Source organism: Rosa chinensis, chromosome 2 (assembly GCF_002994745.2).
Source record: "Rosa chinensis cultivar Old Blush chromosome 2, RchiOBHm-V2, whole genome shotgun sequence".
NCBI classification, from domain to species: domain Eukaryota; kingdom Viridiplantae; phylum Streptophyta; class Magnoliopsida; order Rosales; family Rosaceae; genus Rosa; species Rosa chinensis.
Genome location: NC_037089.1, coordinates 32,808,906 through 32,825,564, shown reverse-complemented (window position 1 = coordinate 32,825,564; position 16,659 = coordinate 32,808,906). Strand labels below are relative to the sequence as shown.

The 16,659-nt window shown below is 36.4% G+C and overlaps 1 protein-coding gene across 1 annotated transcript; it reads right to left on the bottom strand.

The window, feature by feature from the left end:
- Positions 1–1,631: 1,631 nt before the first annotated feature.
- Positions 1,632–13,315, bottom strand: LOC112185817 (protein TONSOKU). Its single transcript, XM_024324127.2, has 20 exons — positions 13,021–13,315; positions 11,753–12,550; positions 10,822–10,998; positions 10,458–10,549; positions 9,225–9,323; positions 8,677–9,092; positions 8,558–8,601; positions 8,232–8,483; positions 7,985–8,123; positions 7,238–7,354; positions 6,763–6,863; positions 6,497–6,620; positions 6,187–6,299; positions 4,722–4,833; positions 4,446–4,550; positions 3,973–4,039; positions 3,725–3,845; positions 3,452–3,625; positions 2,466–2,583; positions 1,632–2,382 (listed from the first exon to the last, which is right to left on the bottom strand). Exons 1-20 carry the CDS (start codon positions 13,291–13,293, stop codon positions 1,883–1,885), a joined length of 3,942 nt encoding a protein of 1,313 aa, XP_024179895.1. The 5' UTR covers positions 13,294–13,315; the 3' UTR covers positions 1,632–1,882.
- Between the last annotated feature and the right edge of the window lie 3,344 nt (positions 13,316–16,659).

The following is a 16,659-nucleotide window of genomic DNA, read 5'->3' as shown; positions in this document are numbered from 1 at the left end:
TGCAATAATGTACTGAAACAAATCCACAATGGACTTTCGTCTACTTTGTGACTTAGTATATGGACAAACAATTTCGAATTATAACTAACCAATTGAATTCTGACACAATGAGGACTACTAAGGCGTGTGATCATTTTAAGGATAAGAAGAAGAATTTTGAATGGATTCTTAATTATAACAAGTGCAAAAAGAAATACTCGAAAAAAGTTTACCGATATAATCACCACCGAGGATGGTTTTTGATGGATATATAAAGTTCTCTGTTATAATTTGAGACTCCATTGGATTCCATTGAGGAAGATATTATTTGCATTATGCTACATATATTGACATTTATTATTATGATTTTGATGTCTGTATACGATGTTGTGATGGGTATATTTATTCATGATGGAGCTAGCCCTATCTCCTCATTTCAAGTTTGGCTTATTAGTCATGACTTCGCCAATGAAATTACTATGCATGTATTATTACTTTTCTCAAGTGCTTGTACCGCCCCTTGGTTGGATGCAATAATTTGTACAGTGGACATACAGTGGTATTTAATCACCATTTCTTTTCTTTTCTAATATTCAAATTTTTGTTACACTGTGAATAAACTGTTTGTACTTTAAAAAAAAATCACGTAAAATTGTACTTTATACACACCTGTCAGATTCACTTATCTCTTACAGTTATTCAAATATGTCTCTTAGGTGAATAGCTCTGCTATAAGAGAAGGGTAAATTAAAAAGTTACTTCAAAATGGAAAACTTTAGTAAGTTTTCTGTTAACCCTGATGATTGAAAAAGGTTTGCAATGAGCTAAAATATTTGTCAAAAATTGATTTCGGATTATAGTAATCCATGTAATTATTATAGAAATTTTTAGTATTCTCTAATAATGATGAGCTCCTAAACCTAAGACGCCTTGCTTTTACCACGTTTGTCGACTAAATAAGGTGAATATTGAACTACTTTGATTGCTATATAAAGTTCAAAATTAGCTTCATCCATTTTAACAACTTTTAAGAGATGATGCAAGAGCACAAATCAAGCTGTGGAGGCCCATTATTTGTCACAATCAAGCTCCATGAGTTATTTTCAATATAATGGAGCTGTTAAGTGACAATTCAACAAAAAAAGTGAGTGTAGGCCCCTCAACTAATTGGCTAGAACTGCAGGTATAACACGGATCCTTTTCCTTTCTTTTTTTGTGGTGCAAAACTGCAAATATGATATTTAAAGAACATTATGGCTTTTAGCTTTGATGTTGAGACTTTAGAGCGTTCATTACATTAGGAACACATATTTAAATTTCTTATTCAAAAGAAGCCGCAAAACATTCTTGTAATCATGTTTCAGTGTGAATAATATTCCGGTATTATCCCTAAATTAATCATTAAGTAAGGTCAATGAAACCCATGAAATTTTTTTGGGTTTGGTTTAAATGTCTAGGTTTTTTTTGTTTTTTAACCCTTAACCCACCATACCTTTACATATATCAATGAGAATCGAACCAATGACATTTACAATGTTAGAAGTATTACTTATCAATAGGTCACAACTTACCGACTAAATGTCTGAATTCTATTAGTAGAACTAGAGATGGTTGTGTCATATTTCACACTCAAGAGTTAAAAGATGCATATGTAAAACATGAGAAACAATTCTTTAACTGCCAAGAATATAAGTGCACTAGGTAGGCACATTATGCGGTAAAAGAGCAAGCCATCCTGCTCCTTTGGTTGATGTATTACATTTCTTAGTTTCTTCTTTTCTGGGGTCTGAATGTTTGACAATCTATTCTACTTGGTGAAATATATATTCTACTTAACTTACAGTGATGTGCCTATACATTTTGCCAGTTTTAATGTGATAAATTTGGAACCACGGTGTAGATATTAGTCCTTCCTGCAGCAGGGTTTCACACAACACATCATTCCTTCCACAAAGAAGTGGATGGTCTTGTCCTTGATATGCCTCCGAGCTGAAACAGATCTTGATCTTGACCATGACGAATAAAGTATCTCTGCACATTGTGTGGAGAAACCATTTTTGCTAAGATCCAGGAACCGCAGATTCTTTGCCATATCAATGGCAGTTGAAAACTCTTCAAGAAACTGGCACCCAGTGGATGAGGAATTTCTTTGAAATGAGCTTGAACAGCTCTCGTTGCGTGCAGATGCAGCAGCTTCAACCCCAACTTCATCATCTTCACTATCAGCAACTTCAAGCTGGCTAACATCTTTGAGCACAGATACCAATGGAGAAGATTCAAGCATATTGAGGTTTGGCTGCGAGAGTCCAACACTCCCTTTTTCTGCCACGTCATATGGTGCAGAGTACTCTTTACCAATATCCGCATTTTCAGCAAGATTGAGCTCTTCAAGAAAAGCATTACCTGCACAAAAAATCAAACCACCAATTTATTAGTTCATTGCTAAGGATTAATATTGAGATATAAAGGAAGCATAATGTATGAACCTGATAATGCCTGGATAATTTGCAGAATGCCAGAGATCCCAAGCTGGCACTTTTGAAGGACCAAAACTTTCAGACAACATTGAGAATTCAAAAGCATTGATGATAATGCATTGCTACCCTGTGGTCAGAGTTCAGTCAGGCTAGTATAAAAAAGCGAAAAGCCTGGATACAATTTAGACAGTATGGACTATCCTATTATAAGCTAATACACCAACAAAATGTTCCATCATCGTAAAATTTTGTTCTTAGTTAAAGTTGCATGCAGGGATGTAGCCAGGAATTGCAAAATGGGTTAGACTAATTTTAGCCAGGGACGGATTCATGATGTCAAGTTCAAATGGGCTAGAACAATAAGCTATTTTTTTTCCTGCTAAAAGCATACAAATAATACCTACGTGATACACACTTTATCGATTAACAATAATTGCACCAATTGTAAATAAATGAATTTAGAAATACATCTCATTTACTATACTCAATCCTATCATGTAAAAGAATAGATAAAGCTATAAATATTTTGATGTATAATTAGTAAAAAGAATAGACCCAGAAAAGAAAAAGGAAATGAAAATTAGTAAAAGAAAAAAGAAAGAGAAGGAAAAAAAGAAGAAGAAACCTATTCTATTGGTGATTGAACCAATGACCTAATCTGCGTTATATCAAAGCTTTAACCAGCTGGTCTGTCAAAAACTCATGTAAGAATGATACATTTCACGGTATATAATCATTTTTGGGAGAAATTTGGGTTGTTGAGCTGCAGCCCAAGTAGCCTTGTACATGGCTACGTCCCTACCGTGCATGTTAAGTTGTGAACTTGTGATAGATCTAACATGAGCACGATCTAAATGACCACAATCCAAAGTAAAGACACCAACTATTTGTTTCCTCAGTTAGTTCCTTGCAAGTTGCAATGCGTCCAGCAATTACCACAAGCATAATAACCAACAGTCTAACAATTAGCAAGGTACCGAATGAAAGGAACAAACCTCTTGCATAATAGGATTTCCTGAAAGGCTCAGCTCAAGAATGCCACAAACCATAGAAGAATTAGTGCTTAGTTTGACAGCATAATTATATGTCACTCCGCAATATGATAAGTCAAGTTTAACAAACTCTTCAATTTCATGGAACAATGACTCAGTTACTAACAATGCTCCGTCCTGCAAAAGAATAACATGTAAAACTTAAACCATAGCAGCAGGAGTGGCTTTCAAAATCCAACAACAGAAGTAGTAGTAATCATGACAGAGCTCACTCACAAGTCCGACACCAGTTTCCCCAAGCATTAGTACTGACAAGGACAAGCGTTTAGCAAGCTGGCAAAGACTATCAACCACAGGCTTGCTCAGCTTCAAGCCGTTCATATTTAATTTTGAAAATCTGCAATAAGCCAATGCAATTATACACTCAATCAGCTCTTTTTTATATGTACTTAAATCAGTGGAGGGTAAACTCTATGACTTATATAAACAGAATGAAGAAAAAAAGGGTTTTGATTCCTCTAAACCTTTTCAGAGTGCCAAGCTTGACGAGTAAATTAGTAATGGCACTTCCAGAAATAGGCTTGTTATATCCTGTAGAAAAAGAAGAAGAAGAAGGAATTAAGACAGCATATTAAGTGAAAAATAGAGTCCAAACAATAACATCTATTATACATATGTTGATTTACATCCTTTGGGGATCCTGGTCATGAACTGCAGAAATCTTATGAATGAATTTGACTCAATTCAGATCAAGCATATCCATCGGGAGCGTAATTTGGTTGCTGATCTCTTAGCTAAGAATAGCACTCCATGCTAAAGGGGTTTGCACTTTTAATGATCCTCCAGCTTTAGTTACTGAAGCTCTGGAGTTCCTAGAGCTAGAAGTTTTAATGCCAGCAATGCTGGCTAGTCTCTTTTCTGTTGTTTTCTTTCTGGGCTGATTGCCCCAATTGGAAAAGAAAAAAAATGTATTATGCATATGACAAGTCAAATGTACCTATACAAAGTTGCTCAAGGACAGATTCAGCACTCAACGCATCAGCAACCTTTTGAATAGTTCTAGATGTGATGGAGCATCGCTCTATACTCAAACTGCAAAGGGCTAAAAAGCGAAGAGCACACAAAGCAGGAGCACCATGGAAAATAAGCCTCACATTGAGCGATATTAGTCCAAATAATTAAAAAAAAAAATTCTTATGCTTCTAATAACGACCATTGATAAGAAACAGAATTCAGAGTTTGAATTAGTTGAGAAGCAAGGAAAGCAGTTTACCCTTGCAATTCTCCAAGATAGTTGAAAGGTAAGATGCGCATGCATCAGTGAGACGATTTCCTGAGATATTAAGCACTTCCAATCGAGTAAATAGCAGAGGGCACTCACAAATCTGAAGATTGGCCGAAGAAAATCGTTATAGTAAGCTTACTTTAAAGACAGGAAAGAAAGGCCCCACTATCTTTGTGCTAATAGTGAAATTATTTGATATGCAACTCCTGATTCATCAATATATATAAAATTCAAAATCACATACACCTTATAATCATGATTTTCTTTTCTTTTCTTTCTCAATTCCAAATTAAACCAACAAAAATGGGCATGGCCGTAGAACTATAGGAGTTAGCATTCCTTCTATCCCTTTTTTTTTTTGGGCCAATAGCATTCCCTCTTGAATTTCTCCCATTTTATATAGGTTAATCTTTTGGACTCTAGACTCACCATAGGCAACAAAGATGGACAATCTCCACACGAATCTGATCATCTTTAAATATTTAAAAGACTATTCACAAGCACCATCTGTGCACTTCGTATGAAATGTAGCAGTTTCTTTATCAACTGTCAAAGATAACTAGAAGATAATAATAGAATATGACAAACTGAGGCTTAATTCAAGAAAGTGAGAATGACTTTGAAAATTCTAAAACCTCATAATAAGTATAGAAAATCTATACTTAAACAGAATTTTAAAGAGTTCTCGAGGTTAAGAGTCACCTAAAAGAGTTTCTAGCTTTCTCAATATATAGATGAGGTTTCAGTCTTTAACTAGTTACTGATAAGATTGTTGGTTTACAACTGTCTCGACTTAAGTTGTTAGAAATAACAATTATTTTAAAACTTAATAATTACCCTCTCCCCCAAATCTAAAGGGCACAGCAAATGGAATTCCACTTATGTTAGAAGTTATAATCAACTCGCATTATGATATCCTGCTTCGTTGACCATGATAAAGTATGTGATTTACTATTAGAAAAATGCTAGGTAAACCACCTTTCTAGGTATCGCCTGGAATCCATCTTTATGTGGCAGCTAATGTGGCACAGCCTCATCATACAATGAAAGTTTCTGATTTGTCATATTGTTAAGCCACATGCCACATCAGCTGCCAAATAAGGTCAAGGTAGTACCCAAAAAGTTGGTTCACCTAGCATTACTCTTACTATTATTCTCAAGAACTTAAGCTACCACTCATGCCAACTGTACCCTGTGGTTCATTAATGCCAGTCTTGTTCACAGCCACCCCATAACACGTTTAAAAAGAAAGTTAAGGTCAGTCCAATTATCTCCTATAACATAATAAAGCCATCTAGCAACAAGTAAAAATGGGAGGGGTGTAAGAGTAGGGTCCTAAATATAAAAAACCAAAAGTAACTAAATTAATACATAGGAAAAACATGTAGGCTGAATGGTCCAAAAAGTACAAATTTATGCTTTAACATGAAATTGGTGCAAAGCTGATACATACCTGGAACAAAGCAGTTGGACCAAAGCTGTTGCAATGCAGATCCAACGTTAAGCCACCATATTTTTGGCCTGATGATGTGAGTACTTGCTGGAGTTTCTCCATAGTACCATTTCCTGGGGGATACCGAGCCAAAAAGCAGTTAATACTAACCAAAAATTCCAAGACTGATTAATTAATAATGCAAAGGAGAACTAAAGAGAACAGCTTGCGTCGAATTGGAACATGTTAAGGAACGGATAATTCTCTTTTTAGTCCAAAAGCAACACCTGCGAATCTAATTAATGATAGGCTGGATATCAAATACTATTACCTAACAAGTTGTGGGAAAGGTCTAGCATTGCAAATGTTTTATGGGCATGGAGGGCATTCAACAGTGGAGTTATTGATAAATCTTGCAATTCACATTCAGAAACAGTAACTTCATCGTCTGAAACCTGGTATACAGAGAAAACAAACACTAAAATAAGGAAATACATTCAAGCCTACAAGAATATCAATAATTATCCAGAAATAGGTTGTGGAATACAGAACAAGGATGTCAAATTTTTGCCTCAGTAGTCATTCCTCTAGTCTTACCTCCAGATCATATAGTTTCTTTAGCAACTTCATGTTGGGTGTCTCAGATACCTTGTAGCAGTGATCGGTGTACAGTTTTATCAAGCGCTTTTGGACCCATCCTGTGATGGTAACATGTAAAGTTAGATCCAACCAAAAATAAAGAAAACAACAGTAGAAGAAATAGTAATATACTACTAAAAACAATAATAAATCATAAATAACCATACTAACAGCAGAAGTATCAAGTTAAATTTTGTTTTGAAAAAAAAAAAAAAAAACTACAGTAGCAACTAGCAATTGGATAGTGATTCACTAGCTGTTGTGCTTTTACTAGAATAATAATTGAAAAAGTTTCTTTTTGCACAGTAAACACAGAAACATAGCTTAAGAACTTGTAAAATAATGTACTCAAAATGTCTGATTGTCTTTATCAGAAAATATAGATATAATAAAAAAATAAAAATGAATGACTCCGAACTGTTGTAAGACATACCATCAAGGACAGCTTCAACCACAATTTTTCCCATATGCCCCCGAAATGCTTTGATTGTTTCGAGGGATTCAATAACTTTTTCACCACATTTTACATTCTGAATTATTGGAACTAGCCCTGAAAGTGGAAAATCCAAGTATTAGTGACATCAAAATGCTTAAAGATGCAACTCAGAGAAGTTCTGCCCGTTTCTTCTTCAATAAAAAAAATTGGGAAAAGCATTATACTTGTTGGCAAAGAGTCAATTCTGGTGCCTCTAATATATTCACACGCAATGTCCAAAAACCGCATAGGACATGTAATACATAGGCAAGCTGAACAATATGTGTGCTTGGCAAGAATTGGTGTGCACCACCAAGACAAAGTAGCCGACTCTTGTTTTAATGAATGTCTGTAAGGGTACTAGAGTCTAACCATATGTAACACATTATCTATAACTATACTGCAAAAAAAAGAATGATCATGTCATGCGCAAATCCACCTAGCTTTCACCTTGGAGGATAATCACGTCGAAAGACTCATTCAAAATGTTTTCCTTCTTTTTCTTAAAATAAATGAAAGTCCAACTGCAACTACTGTCTAGAACCAAGTAATTCAAATTAATTAAAAATTTTCTCAAAACGTAAAATAAACGAAAGAATACATGAACAGAGTTTTTTCTGCAGCAGTGATTCATCTTATATATCATAAATTTTCGTGCTATAGCTACTAGCCACTAGAAACACGCTGAAGTCAACAAATGCCTACCCTCGAGTTTTCTCTCCATAGGAAGTTGCAAGTAGTACAAGCATGCCAGTTGAACCTTCACTGACTCAATGCTTAAATTATCAGAAGCCATGAATGAGCCCTGTATTATGTCTTCATCGATTTCAAAAGTTATACATTGCTGCGATTAGTAGAAAAAGACACAATATGTTAGTCAAATAACAAGGTAGCAGAATCATATGCCACGATACAGAAGCATCTGCTTGCAAGTAAATAGAGTAACACTCACATTATGCTTATCATCCGAAGTAAGCAACATAAATTGTGCAGCGTCATTTTTATGCAATATATTTCCAGAGACACTGACATCACATTTAGAGCCACTAGCATTAAAACCTTCACCAGAACTTGAAGCTCTAAAAGATTTGCCTTCTGGAGTGGCCATATTAAGAGTCCTGGATTTGCATGAACTAGAGCTTTCTTCAGTATTACCAGGAGGATCAGATATTGTGGCACAATTTGAGGTGAAGGCTGAGACATCCTGCAAAAGGTGAAGCACATCAACTATAGTAGAGAGGTCACAATATTCTCCACTCTTGATTCAAGACCACCTACCTGAAATTTAGTAGTAGGACTGGCTGTATTACTTCTAGTCTTAACTGCAACAAGGGCAATATCAAAATGAGTCCACTGTGACTATGATTTGGGTTAAATCAGTCAATCATTAAAATTACCTTCACTAGATGTAGCGACATTTAATGGGATTTTATTATGCCTGACTTTTGGGCTTTCTGCCTCATCAGACATTTCGTCTTCATCATCAGACAGGACTAAACGAATGCGTTTACGGCCCACCACTCCAAGCTCATTGTTTTCTAAATGAGCTGATTTCATCTTAGACGACACTTTGGTAGATCGGATGAGAGAAATCAAAGGTACATCATCATTCAACTCTTCCTTTTGGTTTAAAGATTGTGATTTGCTAGATTGGGAGTTTCTTATCTCTTCTGGACAGCATGCATTAGGCATATTATCTGAGAAATCACCACTCCCTTCTGTACTAGATTCAGAGCAGCGATCCTCTGCCGTAATTTCTGTTTCAAGCCCTTCATTGTTTTGCTCCAATTTGTCAATTTCAAGTTGCAATCTCCTGCACAGAGGTATCTTTCTCTAAGAACTCATCATAAGCACAAACTCTATGAAAATGAGATAGAACATAAAATCACATAGCATAGCATCCAGAATTTCACTTCTGTTAAGGGGATTGCATTAATAAAATTACCTGGTCTCTTCAACATCATCAAATCTGTTCAAGTTGCTATAGTGCATATTTTCTAGTGCAGTACGCTGTACATAAGAAAGTTTACCCTCAACAGCAAGCCTGCAATACATCACAGCAGAAGTTCAACATGACTTTTTTTTTTTTTTTTGGGGGGGGGGGGGGGGGGGGGAGGGGAGTGGGGAGTGTGAACATAAAGGAAAGAGAAGGGTTATTCTTAAAACACAACATGTTGCCAGGTTTCTTATGTTTCCCATCTTGGTTCTTGGCACGTATCTCCTAGCACAGTTCTTCTCTTGTTTGGCTTCTCCTAAACTGATTATTCTCTTGTTTCAGCTTCTCATATATGTTACTCATTTTAATAAGAAAAAAAAATCTTTACTTTCCTTTTATATTAATGAATTGTCTCATCTTGGTACTCCGTTTGATTTACTTCGGTCCCTATGGTGACAAGACAGACAACAAGGATTCACTCTTGTTCGGTTCTATGACTGGTACAAAAATTTAAAGCTCTAACTACCTTCAAAGGAACCTATGTAGGATTCATTCTTCCTCTTCTGCTAGCTGGCATATTCAACAACACCCTTTCAGAGCATCCTTTTGACTCTGCTTGCTACAAGCTTAGAGTAGAGTAGTAGTTGATCACATCTATTAGCCAGCTTGAGGATGGTGTTGGTAGTAGGGGTTGTTTAAATGCTAGCTTAACTATTGTGTGTTAACTAAATCAAGGATGCCTTCTAGAGCCAAGAAAAGCAAAGAAAAAGTAATTGATGTATTGGTATTCTATCTAAACACCTATCTACTGTGTTCAATGAGCTATTAGGAAAAAGAAAATGATAACCTTTTTTTTACTGTAAACATCTTTTTCAACATGTTGTACATACACAGTCCACATCATACCACAAAGGCCAGAACCTACTTTTATGTGAGCATACATATACATGTATGTATGCATATGTGTGTGTATTCACTATATTGTAGTATTGTACAAACAGTCATTAAGTCATAAAATGGCAAACTGGAGGTATGTAGATTGCATGTTCATTATGTTTATGATATTTGGAGGTCTGTGTTTACAATATCAAAGACATGCATCTAGGAGGATAATTTGGCTGAGCATGATGCAGCACCTCGTTAGAGAATCCAGGGTGAATTAAAAAAACACTTGCTCCAAATTGGAAAATTCTATACAATTTTTTGAATTCCAATTAAAAATGTCCACTAGAGAAACCATACCTGTAGCTATCTGTAAATGCATTGAGTGCTTCTTCATAATAACCTTCACTGTCCAAAACATGACCTATGTTAATTTGTGTCAACGCCTGTCCCTGAGATTGCAAGTTCTAAGTAAGCATCCTCCAGACCAGAGATTACATACATCAACCAACATGATCCACATACATTCATGACAACAAGGCATTGCCCAACAGGAGGGCAAACACCATCTCCAGTTTACCAAAATAGCCTATGGAGAGCTGGTCAAAGTCTACTGGCAATTATACAAGCATTTTCTAAGCCTACACTATGTCTTGTCAACTAAAAAGGACAATAAGAATAAAAAATCATATTATATAACTTCATAGGGAAAACAGCAACTTACCTCCAAGTTTCCAAGTGATTTGTAAATTTTCAAACTCTTCATGCACCATTTAAGGGCTTTCTGGAACTTCCTTAGCTTCAAGTAGGATTCTCCAATGCTCAAAAGTGAATCAGCAATCTTTTCTTTATCACAAATTTCAGTTGCTACTTTCTTCTTCTTTTTCGCAAATTCAAGGACCTGAAAATATAAAAATTTCACAGTAATGACAGGAATAACATTAAACTTTGTTAAAGAACAATAGGTGGTTTAAATTTTACATTAGAAGAACAAAATTACTTCCTGACAATATATTTTCTGTCAAATTTCTTGAATACGTTATTCAATAACCATTCATTATCTTCAGAGCAGTCATTGCTACGTTTTGAAGGATTAAGGAATAATGATCACATGATAATAATAACCATGATGCTCGTGTTTAAAAAAAATTAAAATCTGGGACAAATACTGTCATCATCCTCCAAGAGACCTCCCTAAAAGGCCTAAATAACACCTCAGCACACACCATCAAATCCTTCTATATAAATAACATTTAACGTCTTTAAAAAAAAAAAAAAAACCGGTATATATGCACATTCCTCTGTGTGTGTGTGTGTGTGTGTGTGTCAGATGACAAGAACACCCAACCAAGGTGGCACTCATCTGCTGGTCTGGAATTAAGACCAAACATCTGATGATGCTCATATTGTAACCAATGTAGTCTAATGACAAATTTAGCAATGCAGGAGATAATACAATCTATGCTTGATAGATATTAACATTGTGTAACAGAAACCCCATCTGCCCATTTACTTGTGAAAGGAATTATTCAAACACCGACCTTTTAAAGAAAAAGAAGAGAGTTGCAAGACCGCTAAGCGGTGTGTTTTTAATAAGAGCAGTGGGCAGTTGAAAATAGTAGAACAACAGAGGAAACCTATTGAGAAAATTGTACCTTTGGCCAGGCAGAGATAGTCTCTGATTTGTTAATAAGAACATCAAGAGAAGCAATTTGCTTGAGCTGACAATTCCTCTTATGTGTTGTGCCTCTTGCTATGGCCATGTCTCTTGTTAGCTTCTTGAGATTTTGTTCTTCTCTCTTCATGTCATCCATTACTTTACCTAATTCTTTTACAGTTTTGATATTGTCTTCAATTTGACGTACCAAGGCATCCTCATCTTCCATTGAATTTGCTAGATCAAGTGCTTTTTGGTAGCAAAGGATTGCCTCCTGATATTTCTGAACACGGTTATGCAACTCGCCAAGATTGATATACCCCTTTGCCTCTCCTTCACAATGCCCAATTTGTTTACATATCAGAATGTCCTTCTCAATGTGTTCCCGAGCATTTTCCCACATCCTCAGCTCGGTGTAAATCTTTCCAAGATTGTGATGAAGCCTGGTGCGCCCATCATCATATCCATTCACCTCTTCTTGGTCGCAAATAACTAATGCTCTAGTCAAGATTTTCTCAGCCTCTTCCAGGTTATCACGATCAAGTTCAAGCAATCCTACATTGTTATGCGCGTCAATATATTCTTTGATAAAAAAAGATTTATTAGAAGGTGGGTTCTCTTTGATAGCCTGTGCAAGCTTCATAGCAGACTTGAAGTACTTTTTGGCATTCTGCACCGACTGATGTTCGTCCAGGGATTTTAGATACATCTCGTGGTAGGTACGACCTAGTTGCGTATTGGCCCTTTGCTGCTCAACAAGGTCATTGGCCTCCTCAGCAAGCATCAAATGTTTTTTCTGCAAAAGAAAATGACAATCCGTAGATTCAATCTTTCTTTCTCTGAGGTAAAACTCCTAAACCTACAGCTAAATGACTTCTCAATTTACGGTCTAAAACCTGTCAAATAATTCCATTCACATGACAACTAAAAGTCTGCAATCTAAGCACCATCAAATCGGGTCTTTGCTAGGACACTGCCACACAATCGAAAACTCTAAACAAAATCAATATCGGCACGAACCAGAAATGATCAACTGAAGACTCCAAAGAAGTTCACCATAACACCCCCTCCACACAACTCAACACACATTTAGGTCAATATAACAAGTTGATAACAAATTTCAGGTAACTCCCTCAATTCATTTCAGCGCTCAAATTCTCCTATTTTCCAATAACCCACAGATCCCTAAACCCCAAAACAAATACACAACAATTAACAGCACCGAATCTGAATCGAATCGAAGCACCGAAATAATCCAAAGATTACCTGATACACAAGGGCGTCTTCGAAACGCTCGAGACGGAGATAGACCTCACCGAGGGACTGACAGGTGGCGAGGGAGTGCTTGGGGGACAAGTACTTGGTGCAGAGATGGTAATCGATGTCGAACCACTTGAGGGCCTGCAGGTACTCGCCTCTGTCCTTCAACAAGTTGCCGATGACGTTGGCCCACCGGGCCTCCTCCTCGTGGTTGCCGATGGCCTTCGCGCTCCGGTAAGACGCCTTCGCCTCACTCAGCTTCGCTTCCTCCCTTGCCATTTCTCAGTCTTCTCAGATTTGATTTTGGGAGTATTAAGGGTTTTGGGGCTTTTTAGAATTATATTGGAGGGATCATCTCCCGCCAAAAGGTGTGTGTTTTTTTTTTTTGGGCCGGGTCGGTCGTATTCTCAGGCCCACGCAAGTGGTCACTTAAAAGTAGAAATAAAAATGGCTGATAATGGTGGAAATGTTAAAAGAAAAACATATTGTGTGTCTTCGTCAAAGCAACTGACGGAGAGGGAATCAAGGAATTAGTGATTACCATCAATCAGCATTCAATGTATTTAATGTAATTAATATTTCCGTTGTAACTCTATCCCTATATAATGGGACTATGAAATGAAATGAATAGACCAATTCCAATCCATTTTTACTTTAACACGTTATCAGCACGCTCAGCGCAAATAGCCAAGAATTTTCTAGTTTTTCTCTTTTCCGTCGAAAAAAAAAAAAAAAAAAACAAAAACCTAGAAGAAGACTTCTTCTTCTTCTGCCACCACCAAAAAAAAATAAAAAAAATTGCAGATCGATCAGCCGACCCACAGCGCCTTCTTCCGGCGGCCAAGCCCCACACCACCTGCAGAGCCCACCCGGTTCCACCATCGCTACTGCAACAGCACAGATCGCACGCACAATCGCAATCCTCCAGCCTCCACCCGGGCCTCGCTCAGCGCCTCCCCCCCCCCCCCCCACGCATCAACCCCGCCTGCACCGATCTACCCAACCCATCTGGGTTGTCACCTGCACCTCGCTCGCCTCCACCCAATTGCAGCAATCCTGCACCAGCAACCATTTGAACGCCGAAAAAAAAAAACCAAGCGAACCAAAAGACGCGAAGAAGAAAACGAAAGGAAGAAGAGAGGACGAAGAAGTGAAAAAAAAAGAGGCAGGTTGACCCGGCCCAGCAAGAAGAAACCAAAAAAACATAGAAAAAAAAAAAGCAAAAAGATAAAAGAAGAAACAAAAAGGAGCGGATCCGGCCCAAAGCAAGAGCCGGCCCGAAAAAAAAAAAAAAAAAAAAAAAAAAAAAAAGGGGGCCCTGCAGCTCAAAAAATAAAGAAAAAAGAAAAAAGCTAGCAGGCCAAAAAAAAAAAAAAAAAAAGCGGCTCAGTTTTTCTCAAGCCCAAAAACATCGCTACGCACGCCTGCATCAACACGCACGTGTGCTAGGATTGTTTTATTTTCTCGAAATCAAGTATGTTTTATTTATTTTATTTTATGATTTTAACAAAGCATGCTTTATACTTTATTGTTTATGCTTTTATTATATTTTGTTATTAAGCATGTTTTGTTCGATAATATTAATCCTCTTACAGCATGCCTTGTCATTTATGTTTTAAATAATTATGTTTAAGCATGTTTCAATTATGCTATAGTTTATACTTTATTTTGAACATGCCATATATATTTTGTTATATATTATTTATGCAATTCTGAGCATGTTTTGTGAATTTTATTTACGCTTATATAGTTATTCCTAAGCATGCCTTTAATTATGCTATTGTTTATATTTTATTTTTACGCATGATATATGTAGCATATATTTTGTTGTATATTTGTGCAATTTGAGCATGTCATGTAGTTTATTTTTATATATGCTATGTTTTATTTATTATTAAATGTGTTATAATTATTTTTGTAATGCAACATATAAAATTCCATTTTGCCATGATAATGAAAATTCATGCGCATTATACACACACACACACACTTACTGTGATAAAGTATTTTCACATAGCATCGAAAAAAAAACAAAAACAAAATGTGTGACCATTACGAATCTTGGTCTTGAAATCTAATTCATATTTTGGAAAATAATTCACGTGGATGTCTTTATGACTACGTAATTTATTTCTTCTCTCTTGTTTATATAGATGGCTGATCCAACTCGACCTGAGTTTGACATTTTGGACTCAGAAGGACTTGAGTACCATCGTTGGGTTTCCGATATGGAAACTACCTTTGTGGCAAAAGACTACACTGCCACCATTACTGACCCCAAAGATGATGAACTATCTAATAAAGTGAAAGCAGATGCCTTAATGTTTATGAGGCGACATATTGATCCTAGCCTACGCTGGAAGTACCTTCAGTTGACGACACCCAAAAAATTGTGGGATGCCCTTAAAGGATGTTTTGGGAACATTCATGACACTTTACTCCCAGAACTAGCTATTCAGTGGAATGGAATCCGCTTGCTTGACTATAAAAAAGTCAGTGACTTCAACAAGGACATGTTGCGCTTAAAAGCATGTCTCAATTTTTGTGGAAGGGAAATCACAGAAGATGATATGATCTACAAGACTCTTACCACCTTTCCTAATTCAGCTTTTATACTAGCGAACCAGTATCAGTTGGATTATGACAACAAAAGAATCACAACTTTCAATAAGTTGATAAGCCTACTACAAGTGGCTGAGAGACAAAATGAGATTCTCTTGAATAACAATGTCAGGCCCACTAGGACAAAGAAAATTCCTGAGGCTAATTATGGAAAAATGAAAGGTGAAAAGAACTCTAATGCAAAGGGGTTTAGACGTGATGATCCCTACCCATGTGGCAACCATGCACCACGTGGAAAGGGACATGGGGATCATGGAAACAAGATGCAAAAGGAAAGAATTGACAATGAACCATGCTATAGGTGTGGATTCATTGGGCATTGGTACAAGAACTGCCAAGCAAACAACAGAGTAGCAGCCAATTACAAGAGGTATAGAGAGTCTAAAGAACAAGAGGCTCACTATATGGAAGAATGAGGTCATGACCTAAACACCAACCTTACAATTGCAGACTTCAATGGCAAAGAGGAACTTGCTAAGTCAATGGATGCTCTCAATCTTGACTGATCTGCTTTATTCATTTTATTTTCCAAAAACAGTTGTGAAGGCATAATGCCTCATTCTTAATTAGACAATTACTTGGTCTTAAAGTTTATTTCAATAATGGTTTGATGAATTAGAACAAGACCTTGATTTGATTATCGTTGGCTCATTAATAAATTTTGAATTTTATTCTTAAGCACTGAATTTATTCAAATTTATTTACTACACATATTTACATGGTTCGAAATTGCAATATAAAGATGTAAAGCAATACATCTAGAGAAAAAATTATTATTAGAATGAAAAGATTATCATTCTACTAAAATAGAATTACTCTAAAGAATCTGAGATATATTTAAAGTCAAAGACGCTCTGTATGCACCAAGAGCTAATCGAACCTTGTTAATGTTTCAAAGCAATTTGTGCCAATGGTTATCATGTAAAAACACACCGTGAGAATAGAACTGAATACCTTGATATTACATCTAATGACTGTGGAAGGAAACACATCTTAGAGAAACTTATGAGTCAATTTAGTGGA

Bases quoted from the DNA above. Each gene is read 5' to 3' on its own strand.
- LOC112185817 (XM_024324127.2), bottom strand. From the start codon at position 13,293: ATGGCAAGGGAGGAAGCGAAGCTGAGTGAGGCGAAGGCGTCTTACCGG. The intron at 7,355-7,984 runs GTAGGCATTTGT...TTCCACTTTCAG, and splicing joins TATGGAGAGAAAACTCGAGG to GGCTAGTTCCAATAATTCAG. The intron at 3,626-3,724 runs GTGAGTGAGCTC...ATTCTTTTGCAG, and splicing joins GGGAAACTGGTGTCGGACTT to GACGGAGCATTGTTAGTAAC.